At 46.9% G+C, this 13,043-nt stretch overlaps 1 protein-coding gene across 1 annotated transcript in view; it reads right to left on the reverse strand.

Annotated features, from left to right (window-relative positions):
• Positions 1 to 13,043, reverse strand: part of ORC5 (origin recognition complex subunit 5) — a 116,824-nt gene that overhangs the window by 53,198 nt on the left and 50,583 nt on the right. The window contains exons 6-7 of the mRNA XM_082259410.1: positions 11,082 to 11,212; positions 7,157 to 7,205 (exon numbers count right to left, since the gene is read on the reverse strand). Of these exons, the coding sequence (XP_082115536.1) occupies positions 7,157 to 7,205; positions 11,082 to 11,212 (180 nt within the window). The remainder of the gene's footprint in view (positions 1 to 7,156; positions 7,206 to 11,081; positions 11,213 to 13,043) is intronic.

The raw sequence follows: 13,043 nt of genomic DNA on the forward strand, positions 1-13,043 counted from the left end.
AACAGCAAAAATCAACCCCCAGTGTCACAGTGTACTGTACCAGACCTCCACGTGCTGCTGCAGTGAAGAAAGGGAAGTGATGTAATGCACTAAGGCCGCCCCAGCCTTGCCTGTCTATCAGTAAGGGAGATGAGAGATTAAAGATGGCCGCTGCCCTCACACAGCAGCTGCCCAAATCCAAGACAGCGCCAAAGGGCAGAAAAAAAATGGCTGCTGCCCACACAGTGAGGCTAGAAGCCTGCCATTACCCAAAAGGTTCGGCGCCAAGTTCTGACCGCACAAACACACTGAGCACAACGGGGATAGCTGCCAGGGACCCCCCAGACATGAAGCAAGCCCCCACACTCCCCCACGCACTCTCTCATCAGCGCACATAGTGCCCCCAGCGGGGCCGGCTCAGAAAACGGATGGGCATGTGGATATTACAGAGACCACAATGTCTGTCATCACCTAGAAGTGGGCCCACATAACACCCCCGCAGACTGTCCCAGGACAAGGGGGTAGCATCACTCACCATACCACGATTCGCAGGCTCCTCTCCAAGACAGGAAACACCTCCCACCCTAAGTGGGGGTGCCATCAGCCAGGAAGGGACGCTAGCAGCCCAGGCCGTACCAAAGTAGTGACATCCCGGCGAAGAGTGGCACAGTCGTGGCGAGGCCTGGGCGCACCGCAGACCTGCGACGCTCAGTGGCAGGCTGGGACACTATAAGGGTCTATATTACCCAGTGCGAGGCCCAGCTCTGCTGTCGCTTGTAGTCCTCCAGGGATCCCCCTGACTAACTGGCGATAGTGAGCGAATGAAAGAAAATAAAACACTTCTAATAAAAAAAAAAAAAAAAAAAATGTAGAAAAACTGAGACGTAGGTCTTAGCTGGGTAACCTAGATCTACTCCTAAAGCTAGGCAGCAAAAAAACAGAGCATGAGATGAAGTGAGCAGGGTAATGTATGTGTGACATCCCCTAGGGGTGTGTCAAGTGTAAAAGTCTGGTTGTATTAACTTTTTCCATTGCCTAGCTACTCTTGCGGAGGTTGCCATTACCCAATAGTGAAGGCTGATTGGACTGGGCTGCGGCTGTCAGAGGACGTAAGAGAAATTCCTACTGCCACCACAGCCAGCTGTGCTGCAGATCTGGCAATAGTAAATGAAGCCCTTAGTAACATAAAATTCAAATTTTTTTATCTGCAGGATTCTTAAGAACCTGGGCATTGTCTACTGGACAGGTTAGATTTCTATTCACAGAAGAAATTGCAGCATCAACCGTTGGCAAACTCCATATCCTTGTAAATGTCTCCTCCAAAGGATATAAAAGATAGGGTTTTTGTTCCTCACAAAAGGTTCTATCAGGGTGATCCAAGTCAGTATATACCATCTGCTCCAATAATGGGTGTAACGGGAAGGCCCGAACTTTGAAGAGGCCGCAATGAAAAAAAGTCTCAGAAACCTCTACAGGGGGCAGGGCCGATCCTAGGGTCACAGACGCCTGGGTGCAGAAATTTTTCTGGCGCCCCCACATGGGCGTGGTCATCTTACTAACTCCTCCCCTTTACAAATGTTTCTATGGCAATGGCTCAAACACAGAGATGCTCCCCTAAGAAGTCTATCTTATCTCTTAACAATAAACAAATTACAGCAAGAGAAGCAGAGAACTGGAGGGGGGGTCTCTCTAATGGACACAGAGGGCATCTGTTAGAGAGTCTGTTAGACAGAACCCCCAGACAGGAGATGGTAAGAGACTGCAGGCTTGATACAAGAGATGGTCAGAGACTGCGGATATGATACAAGAGATCAATGCATTGTTGCAGCCTCATCAGTGCCCACCAAATGCAGTCTACCAGTGCCCACCAAATGCAGATTACCAGTGCCCACCAAATGCAGCCTACCAGAGCCCACCAAATGCAGCCAACCAGTGCCCACCAAATGCAGCCAACCAGTGCCCACCAAATGCAGCCAACCAGTGCCCACCAAATGCAGCCAACCAGTGCCCACCAAATGCAGCCTACCAGTGCCCACCAAATGCAGCCTACCAGTGCCCACCAAATGCAGCCTACCAGTGCCCACCAAATGCAGCCTTAACAGTGTCCACCAAATGCAGCCTTAACAGTGCCCACCAAATGCAGCCTTAACAGTGCCCACCAAATGCAGCCTACCAGTGCCCACCAAATTCAGCTTACCAGAGCCCACCAAATGCAGCTTACGAGTGCCCACCAAATGGAGCCTTAACAGTGCCCACAAAATGCAGCCTACCAGTGCCCAACAAATGCAGCCTACCAGTGCCCACCAAATATGCAGCCTACCAGTGCCCTCTAAATGCAATTTACCAGTGCCCACCAAATGTAGCTTACCGATGCCTAGATTACAAAGCTGTGATCTCCCGCTGTGTCACAGAGCTTTTGAATTTCCCAGGCAGCCACTGTAACAAAGTCCCGCCTCCTAGACCAGGTCCTATGATACCCATACTGATTTAATTTCCCGGCATTGGATCAGTGTGCCGCCTATTACAGGAGCCAGTCAAGGGGGGCGGGACTTTGTTACAGTGGCCGCCAGGCTTTTCATACTCAAGCTCCGTGTCACAGTGGGAGATGCCCATTATGCAGTGGCGCACCTAGACCATTTGGCACCCAAGGCGGATCCTATATCTGGCACCCCCCCCCCCCCTCCAACTTTAAAATGTAAAAAACACCTACAAAAAATTGTAATGTTTTCAATAATATTTATGGCACACATTTCACACCCCCCATCACAGTGCCCCCTGCAGTCTGCCCCCCCCCCATCTCTCTAATCACAGTTCCCCCTTTTGCACTCTCTACCTCCCCTGCACAGTCCTACCTTTGGCATAAATAGATAGCTAATATTATTAGAAATGTGTTTAAGTTTGAGTAAGAGATTGGAGACATGCTAAGGGAGATGGTCAGAGACTGCGGACATGATACAAGAGATGGTCAGAGACTACAGACCTGATACAGGAAATGGTCAGAGTCTGAGGATATGATACAAGAGATGGTTAGAGACTGAGGACAGGATACAAGAGATGGTCAGAGACTGAGGACAGGATACAAGAGATGGTCAGAGACTGCAGACATGATAGAAGATAGAAGAGCACTAGGGGGGCCGGAGAGCACATGAGAAGCAGAGAGCACTGGAGGAGCTGAAGGGCAGGGGGGAATGGGGGGGGGCTGGAAAGAATTAAGGGGGGTTTGGAAAGCATTGCAGGGGGTGGAGAGCACTGGGGGGGGGGGCAGGGAAACCAGGGGGATGGAGGAGCACGAGGGGAGGGGGGAACTGGAGAAAACTGGGGGGAACTGGAAATCACTGAGGGGGGAGACAGGGAGCACAGGGGGGTGGAAGATTAAAAGCACTGTGGGGAGCTGTAGAGCACTGGGGGGGGGGGGGGTAGGAGCACTGGGGGGGGGGTAGGAGCACTGAGGGGGGGGGTAGGAGCACTGAAGGGGGGGTTAAGGGCACTGGGAGGCCAGCAAAAGAAATTGTATAGGAGGGGGATGGGGCAGCTGCATATGGAGGAATTCATCTTTCCCTATTCTTCCTGCAGCGGCTGAGAGGAGAATAATCAGACAGACATTCAGCGGCTGCAGGAAGAATAGGTAAAGATGAATTCCTCCATATGGAGCTGCCCCATCCCCCTCCTATACAGCACACACACTCGGCACTCACCTTCTTCCCGCTGCGGCTCCGCGCCCTGCCCCACGAGCAGCGCGGACTGAAGGAGGTGCCTTCTTCACACTGAGATGCGGGCAGGACACCGGCCGTATCCACCCCCGCCCGCTGGTGCGGCACGGCCGCTGGAGGAGGGGAGGACTCTGCCACTGGAGCTTCGGCGCCCCTCCTGCGCCTCAGCTGTGCACCCACCAAGGATCGGCCCTGACAGGGGGGTAACAAAATCGGACCATCTCTGTAAGACTGAATCAACAATCTCTGGGACTGAAAATTTGAAAATGCCTAGTCAGATACAGACTCCCCAAAAGACTAATCTTTAGCCTGACCTTCCTCCAGGTCATATAAGGCTACTTCTTCCACCATCCTCCGCCCACTTCTGCTACAACACAGGGGGCTCAGGAGTGGGGGGGGGGGGGGGTCTTTCATGCCCCTCCACCCCCCCCCCTATTAGAAACAGGAGCAATCACACCGGCTATTTTGCCCTCTAGGCCAGCAAATGCTTATGCCAAATCGTCCTTTGTGATGTAGGCAGAAGCACTGGAAGTAGCTACAATGCCTGACTAACGTAATGGCTCAGATGGGCCAGTCACCTCTGGCCTTTTAGGGGAGGTTAACACAGTGGAAGCGCAACTAGGATCCTCTAATCCTGGCTGTGGTGCACTTGCTCCCCTTTCTGCTCTGCCCCCCCCCACTCCTTTTTTTGGGAGGACATTGCTCTAGGCAACAATAATTGAGGTACAAACCCTTGTGCACTCAATCTCTTATGCCAAGCTGTACTCTGAGGCTTCTAGCAGCTGTCACAGCTCAGCTTACACACCTGTACCAGTGCCTGTCCATGCCTGCATCCATACACCCACAGTGACTCACGTGCCCAGCAGAAGCCTGCTCTGTGTCCCATCGGGCTACCTCGCAGGAGCCCCACATGCAGGGAACACTTCCTTTAATATGGCCACTTCCAGCCCTTACTGCACCTGTGCAGCATCCTCCGTGCATGGTCGCTTGCCTGCTCCACATGCACGCTTGCCGTGCACACCTCCAGGGGAGGCTGCTTTCTCACTTGTGCGTGCCCTGGTCAATGCACTTATACAGGGGAGGAGCTGACAACCGTAGGAGTCGTCGGGCGTGAGACTAGGTGCCCAGGCCAGGAGTCTGTGCCGCACGGAAACCTTTCCATTAACTGTGGAATGAAAGATATGCAAAGAATGCATACCACAGCCTGGACACTGACACCTAGTGTGGAAACAAGGCAAGGCACCCTGGTTACTGTTAACCGCTTGCCGACCAGCCGCCATAGTTTTACAGCGGCAGGTCGGCGCTGTACATCACTTAGCGGGACCGCTGGTGGGGGCACGCGTACGTGCCGACTGACCACAGGGGGAGCCGATCAGCGGGCCTGGCGGCCGCACAGCTCCCGCGGTCGCACCCCGTGGAGACAGAACCGTTCTGTCAGTAATGAACACAGGGATCCTGTGTTCCTCCTATTTATGAACACAGGTCTCTGTGTTCATTCAGCAAGCCCGTCCCCCACGCAGTTATAAAAGAACCCCCTAGGGACACATTTAACCCTTTGATCCCCCTGGTGTTAGCCCCTTCTCTGCCATTGTCAGTACAGTAACAGTGTAGTACTGATTACTGTAGTAATGTCACTGGTTCCACCCAAAAAAGTGTAAAAAATGTCAGGTGTCCAATCTGTCCACTGCAATGTCGCAGTCCTGCTAAAAATCGCTGCTCGCCGCCATTCGTAGTAAAAAAAAAAAAAAAAGACAAATCTTTCCCCTAGTTTGTAGACGCGATAACTTTTGTGTAAACCAATCAAAAAATAACCAAAAATATGAAGCAGAATACATATCAGCCTAAAATGATGAAAAAAAAAAAGATTTTTTTATTGGGAATGTTATATAGCATAAAGTAAACTTTTTTTTTTTATAGTGCAAAAAAAAAATAAATACATTTTTGCAGAGGTCTTTAAATACCACCAAAAGAAAGCTCTATTTGTGGGGGGGAAGGACATCAATTTTATTTAGGTCCAGCATCGCACGACTGCGCAATTGTCAGTTAAAGGTAACGCAGTACCATATTGCAAAAAATGGCCTGGTCATTAAGGGGGTAAAACCTTCTGGTCCAGAAGTGGTTAATAGTGCACAAATATTTTCCATAGAGAAAACTTACCAATCCCGCCGCAGGACTCTGGATTTTAAATCTTCACCCATCACGGTGGGCCCTGTCTCTTATGGACTTTCAAGGATCAGGTCCACCATGTAATTTTTGTGGTCCACTCCTTTGGACCTGTATAGCACCCTGGTGAAATACCTTTGGAATTTTTCTTTACCAAGGATCTGATACCCATATGTAGAGGGGCTTCCTGTCTTTTTGGTTTGCCAGTGTCCATTCACTTATAGGTGGCGTATAGCCCAGATATTATTATGGCCTGCTGCTCTGTGTCCCGTGATGTACGATAAATAAAAATACTAAAGTTGAACTCCGGCACAAAAACATTTAACTATATTCCTCAATAGCACAAAATATATACAGTAAGTCCACTTGTGCACACCAAATGACTTTGTCAACCCAGGTATTACTTTTTAAATTTGAAGTGACACCACTGTGCTGCACATAGTCTGTGCACAGAGCAGAGCTTAGGAGAGACCCAGCAAGCTCACCCACTACAAGTTGCCTAAAGAAAACTACCGAAAGGGGCAGATACAAACTAGTCATCCTGCATAGGGAGAGAGCAGCAGTCTCCTATGCAGGTTGACTAGTTATTGCAGGAAGTTATTGCGCAAATTTTCTCACTAAATTTTTACACAGATATGGAAGAAATACACAAAGCACACCAAGATTTAAGAATAGACATGCCTAAATTTTGACAATATTTGCCTATTGTGGAGTTTGAGAAAAAAAATCGAACCCATCACTAAAATCTCATGTAAGCTTTAACATGTGAATGTAGTTCTAAATGGTACTGTTGCGCTTTCTGAGCTCTGAGGTGTGGTTCAGGTGTGAATTTCAGGCTCATTGAGTAAATTGGGAACAGTTCTGAATTACACGTGTTCAGTTGTGTTTAGTTCAGAATTTCAGCACGGATTGCTCTATGCACTGGCCAACACAGAAATTGCAGCTGTGACAAAAAAAAAAAAAAAAATGGTCCTGAGGTTTACAAATTCGTATCAGAACCACATTAAAAAAAACAAACAAAAACAAACCACACACCTGAACCGCTGAACAAAAGCCTTTTCATTTACGGTGAAAAAGGACATCCAATTTGCATCGGACATCTGTGAACCCAGCCTTAGAGTGCTTTTATCCTATACCTGAGCTAAGACATTTTCTCCATACAGGAAACCTGCTGAAAACTCTGAAGATGAATGTATTGGCCCAACCAGGCCAGCTGACCATTATTCCACATATCCTACTCTGAAGGTCAACTCTAACAATATAAAATAATTCTTGATAGCAATAATAAAATTACTTAAACTTGCCTTCTCCTTTCATCACTGGTCCACAAAATTTTGGAAAGTTCAGAGCAGCCTGCAAGAAACGCAGAAAAAAATGCGTACAAAACAAATATAAAAACCCAAACAGAATAACTTCACTGTTGTGTTAGAGACGAAAAATTGAAATATCTCACTCATAACAACCAATCACTTTCCTGGTTTTATTTTCTAGCCAGAACAGAAAAATGATCCAAATTTTGACTTGTTATGCCTCCAAATAATAAGGCTAACCATGGCCAGTGTTTCAAAGCAATCTAATTTTTATTTGGAAAGATGTGCAGCACAATGATTTGAACAAACAGTTTAGAGGGAATCGCAGTCATTCCAGTAATCTTTACACCAGTTAGATGAACAATAATGACATTTGTAAACTATCCTTCATGTAAAAAAACAGAGGCATAAAGCAAGGAACAGTCACTGCAGCTGAATCTCTCACTGCAATTTAAAACAAATGTACCAAGAAGATACACCTCCAGTAAATGTTTGGTGAATGTCACATTCACTGACTTTTAAATATGTATCTATGAAGTACACTTGACATAACATAATAAATGAATACTCCAACCAGGGGAAAAGTAGATAAAGTGTTAACATTTTTCCCAATGATTTTTATTGAAAATACGTTTTTGACAGACAATAAGGTTCTTACACAAGTATCATTTCAACAAAAGGGTTACAAGAACGGGTGTCACATCAGTACATTTTGGTCATTGCACAACTATACCATAGCAAAGTTGCAAACCATGACCGTCCCTTTCCCTAAGAACAAGGTGAAGAAGAAGACTCAGGAGATGCCTAGAACTCCCTATAAGCATAACATTGTTGAGAAGAGGAAGGAGGAGGAAGGAAGGAAGGAAGGAAGGAGGGAGGAAGAAGGAAGGAAGGAAGGAGGGAGGAAGAAGGAAGGAAGGAAGGAAGGGAGGAGGGAGGAAGAAGGAAGGAAGGGAGGAAGGAAGGAAGGGAGGAAGGAAGGGAGGAAGGAAGGAAGGGAGGAAGGAAGGAAGGGAGGAGGAAGGAAGGGAGGAGGAAGGAAGGGAGGAGGAAGGAAGGGAGGAGGAAGGAAGGGAGGAGGAAGGAAGGGAGGAGGAAGGAAGGAAGGAAGGGAGGAGGAAGGAAGGGAGGAGGAAGGAAGGGAGGAGGAAGGAAGGAAGGAAGGAAGGAAGGAGGGAGGGAGGGAGGCAGGGAAGGAAGGAAGGAAGGAAGGAAGGAAGGAAGGGAGGAGGAAGGAAGGAAGGAAGGAAGGAAGGGAGGAGGAAGGAAGGGAGGAGGAAGGAAGGAAGGGAAGGAGGGAAGGAAGGAAGGGAGGAGGAAGGAAGAAGGAAGGAAGGGAGGAGGAAGGAAGGGAGGAGGAAGGAAGGGAGGAGGAAGGAAGGGAGGAGGAAGGAAGGAAGGAAGGGAGGAGGAAGGAAGGGAGGAGGAAGGAAGGGAGGAGGAAGGAAGGGAGGAGGAAGGAAGGGAGGAGGAAGGAAGGGAGGAGGAAGGAAGGAAGGAAGGGAGGAAGGAAGGGAGGAGGAAGGAAGGAAGGGAGGGAGGGAGGGAGGAGGAAGGAAGGAAGGAAGGAAGGAAGGAAGGAAGGAAGGAAGGAAGGAAGGAAGGAAGGGAGGAGGAAGGAAGGAAGGAAGGAAGGAAGGAAGGAGGGAAGGAAGGAAGGAAGGAAGGAAGGAAGGAAGGAAGGAAGGAAGGGAGGAGGAAGGAAGGGAGGAGGAAGGAAGGAAGGAAGGAAGGAAGGGAGGAGGAAGGAAGGAAGGAAGGAAGGAAGGAAGGAAGGGAGGGAGGGAGGGAGGGAAGGAAGGAAGGAAGGAAGGAAGGAAGGAAGGAAGGAGGGAAGGAAGGAAGGAAGGAAGGAGGGAAGGAAGGAAGGAAGAAAGGAAGGAAGGAGGAAGGAAGGGAGGAGGAAGGAAGGGAGGAGGAAGGAAGGAAGGAAGGGAGGAGGAAGGAAGGAAGGAAGGAAGGAAGGAAGGAAGGAAGGAAGGAAGGAAGGAAGGAAGGAAGGAAGGAAGGAAGGAAGGAAGGAAGGAAGGAAGGAGGGAGGGAGGGAAGGAAGGAAGGAAGGAAGGAAGGAAGGAAGGAGGGAGGGAAGGAAGGAAGGAAGGAAGGAAGGAAGGAAGAAGGAAGGAGGGAGGAAGAAGGAAGGAAGGAAGGAAGGAAGGAAGGAAGGAAGGAAGGAAGGAAGGAGGGAGGAAGGAAGGAAGGAAGGAAGGAAGGAAGGAAGGAAGGAAGGAAGGAAGGAAGGAAGGAAGGAAGGAAGGAAGGAAGGAAGGAAGGAAGGAAGGAAGGAAGGAAGAAGGAAGGAATGAGGGAGGAAGAAGGAAGGAATGAGGGAGGAAGAAGGAAGGAAAGAAGGAAGAAGAGGGAGGAAGGAGGAAGAAGGAGAGAGGAGAGAAAAGGAGGAGAGAAAAGGAGGAGAGAGAAGAAGGGGAGAGAGGGGGAGGAGAGAGGAGGAGAGGGAATCCTGCGGAGGGACTCTTGTGTAATGGAACCATTACATAAAGCCACAATAAAAACACATTACCCAGTAATATCTAGGCTTAGTGCAACATTAAAGCCCACTGTCAAATGTGTGGCAATCCAAACCAGAGCAAAGTGAGAAATTGCATGGTATCAGAGAGGGAGAGGGGGAGAGGGGGAGAGGGGGAGGGGGAGGGTTTCCATGCTCGGGTTATGGTGATTTTGGCTGCCAAAATGATAAAAAAAAAAAAAATGGAGGGTCCTAAGATGTCTGGGCAGTTCACTGAATAGATCAGAAAATGAGACGGTCTTAAGTTTTCGGGTATATTTAATCCAGTCACAGAGTAAAAAACAAAATTAAAAATTCTTATCCAAAATGGTTTGACTTTCGGGCACCCCACCAGATGGGGAGCACTGTGCCCTCCTGGCCACACCTCCTGAAACAGAGAGGAAATTGCACCAGAGTAGATTTTAGCTAGCCTGGTCGGAACGAGGTACCATTGTGACAATACTTTATAATTCACCTCCACCCAGGAAGTGATTAGAATTCCCTTAGACACCGTGGGTCGACCACATGGACCAAACGTTCTCATTCATAGTCTCCCCCAGGTCCGCCTCCCAGGCTAATTGATAGTCGAGTTTGGAGCCCTGATCCGTTAACAAAATATACAACTTTGAGGTACTACCCCACATCCCAGGACTGCTCAGGAATTTGTTTTCATAAAAGATTCTAGAGGTGAGGTCCCCCCTGATCTCGACATAGTGTTTGTAAATAATAGGTAAACTACTCCGTCGGGGCATTTCCAGAGAAACTCAAAAGTAAGGCCTCTTTCACACGGGCATTCCGTATGTCCGTATATCACCCCATCCGTTTGCGGGTGATATATATGGACATAATGCAAGTCAATGGGATTGCGGATGTCAGCGGATGACATCCGATTTGCATCCTTTCAGTTATGTTGCGTTTTTTGGAACGGAACAGAACCCTATTTTTCTTCGGTTTAAAAAACTGAAAAAAGACGCAAAATTGGATGTCAGCGGTGTCATCCGCTGACATTCGCAATCCCATAGACATACATTATGTCCGTATATCATCCGCAAACGGATGGGATGATATGCGGACATACAGATCGGATGACACAAGTGTCATCCGTGTCCGTAAAAAAAAAAAAAAAAGTGCCGGAGCGGATCGCAATACAGTCCGCTCCATGTGAAAGAGGCCTAAGTAGGCTTTCATCATCTAACTTCTGTCTGTGCTAGGCTAAAATGGTGATCAGTTAGAGAAAAGGAAATGTGCCTGGTATGACAAGTAAGCTTTTCACTGACCTCATCAACTCTATAAAAAGCTCTAAAATATTTAACTAGTTCACAGTAAAACAATTTAGAGTTTTCCTTTCAATTGACAAATCAAAATGTGGTTTATAGCTATAGGAATTGTGCTTTTTCAGATAAAACATCTTACCAAATGTCGGAGTTCCTTAATGTCCCTGCACACAGTATAGAAGACACCCAGGAGAATATTGATGTACGAGGCATAGAACTCTGGCGAGTACTCCTCAGGATAGTCACTGGATAGAATCTTTTGTAGTTCCACTATAAATGGGAAGTATAGAATGATAAGTTCATGTTACAAAGCACATCCCAAGCAACAGGTAAAATCTTTTAATGCCATAAATGTGATCTGCTTTTCATTCACAAAAGCTATATTGAATTTTCAAACATCAGGTTTATTATCAAGGTGCCAAGGTCTATATTCAGTTAGAATTCAGATAATACATGTACATTTTATAAGAGGAGAAAATAGTTCTTAGAATAATCATGAAACAAGTGGATATGGTGATAAAAGAACAAATTGAAGTCTTTAATAAAAGGTCTATAGAATCCATTAGTGCATTTACCAGTGTACAGAGATTCTATTGTTAATATAGATTTTTCTTTACTGTCTGTATAGTGTAGCGTTACAATATGAATGATAAGGAGAGAGTAAAAGAAAATGGATTACGTAAAACTATTAGCAAACCTGAGTTTGGGGTTTCCTTTTAATGATTGCATACGAGAGAAAAAGGATAAAAAACAAAAAAAGGAAGAAAAAAGTAAGAACCTTCAGAAGGGACTAGAGATTGAAATTTGGAAGCGAAAGGTACAAGTGAGGCAGATTGGGTTAAGAGGGCAGGGTGGGATATGGGGAGAATGAATAGGGGTGAACCAAGCCATGGGTACTGGCCGAACGTGCACACAATACAATGCCCTGACTCGTAAGTTAAAGTGAAAGGAGGGAGCAATTGATAATCATATGGTTGTAGCCAAACCAGGGTGCCTAGATTTTGCAGAATTTGGAGTGGGTGTCGTTAAGTACTGCCATGAGATTTTCAAGGTACCAAAGTTCGCAATAGTCGCTGTTTAACTTCAGGAAATTGATATTTGGCCTTCTGTGCCTTTTGCCTGGCTGCAATGAATACAAATCCCACCCACATTTGTTCTGCCTTAGATAAGTGACGTATTGGTATATGTAGCAAGGCTTCCCAAGTATTCTGTGTTCGGTCACAGTGCAAGACAGTCTGTACCACATTAGGTTGTATACTGGAATCCAGATGCCTTTAACTCTGGGGCAGTGCCTCCAAATATGTGAGATTGTACCATGTTCTCTACAGCCCCAAAAACAAGAGAGTGAAAAGCCCAGAGTGACCCACTTTTCTATGGGATGAGATAAGGCAGAGTATTTTTAACTGAACCTTCTGCAGTAGCCACTGGTCCTATCATCTTCAGGGCTGGAATATGGGCAGAGACTTCTACATTATTAGGTAAAAGAGGTAACCATTAGTCATGCATTGTATGTGATGACTTTGAAGGAGAGGGATGGCACCCAAAAGTATTTGGAGACCAGCAAAGAGTGGCTTTAGGGCACCAGTCATTAAAAATTGGAAACAGCAGGGATGAAGACTATAGGATCCTGGATTAAGGTAGGTGTAGCGGTGGGCAGAAGAATTATTTTTTTGTTTTGTTGAAATTAACAGTGTGTAAGGCTCCATTCACACTTGAGTGTATCAATTTACTGGAGCTTTTAGGGCTTTTTTAAAGCGTTTTAGAAGCATTTTTACAGCCTCAGGCATTTTTGTTTAGCCATCAGAAAGCACTTGAGGGAGGAGAGGTAGAGGAAATTAGGGGCTGGACAGCTGCTATTTGAGCAGAAAACGCTCGTAAAATGCTTAAGTCTATAGGGCCAAAAAAACACTTGTAATCTGCCAAAAAGAGGCTCATGTACTTTTCTAAGCTTCAGGTGACAGAACACTCAAGATGTGCACAGAGGCCATTGAAATGAATGGGACTTGGCTTGTTGAGCGTTTTAGAGCTACAAGCTGAAAATCTCTCAGGTGTGAACGGGGCCTAAAGCTTGTCTGCTTAATTAATGTATGAGATTCTATGC

This window comes from Pelophylax lessonae (genome assembly GCF_965119305.1).
Source record: "Pelophylax lessonae genome assembly, chromosome: 5".
Lineage (NCBI taxonomy): Eukaryota > Metazoa > Chordata > Amphibia > Anura > Ranidae > Pelophylax > Pelophylax lessonae.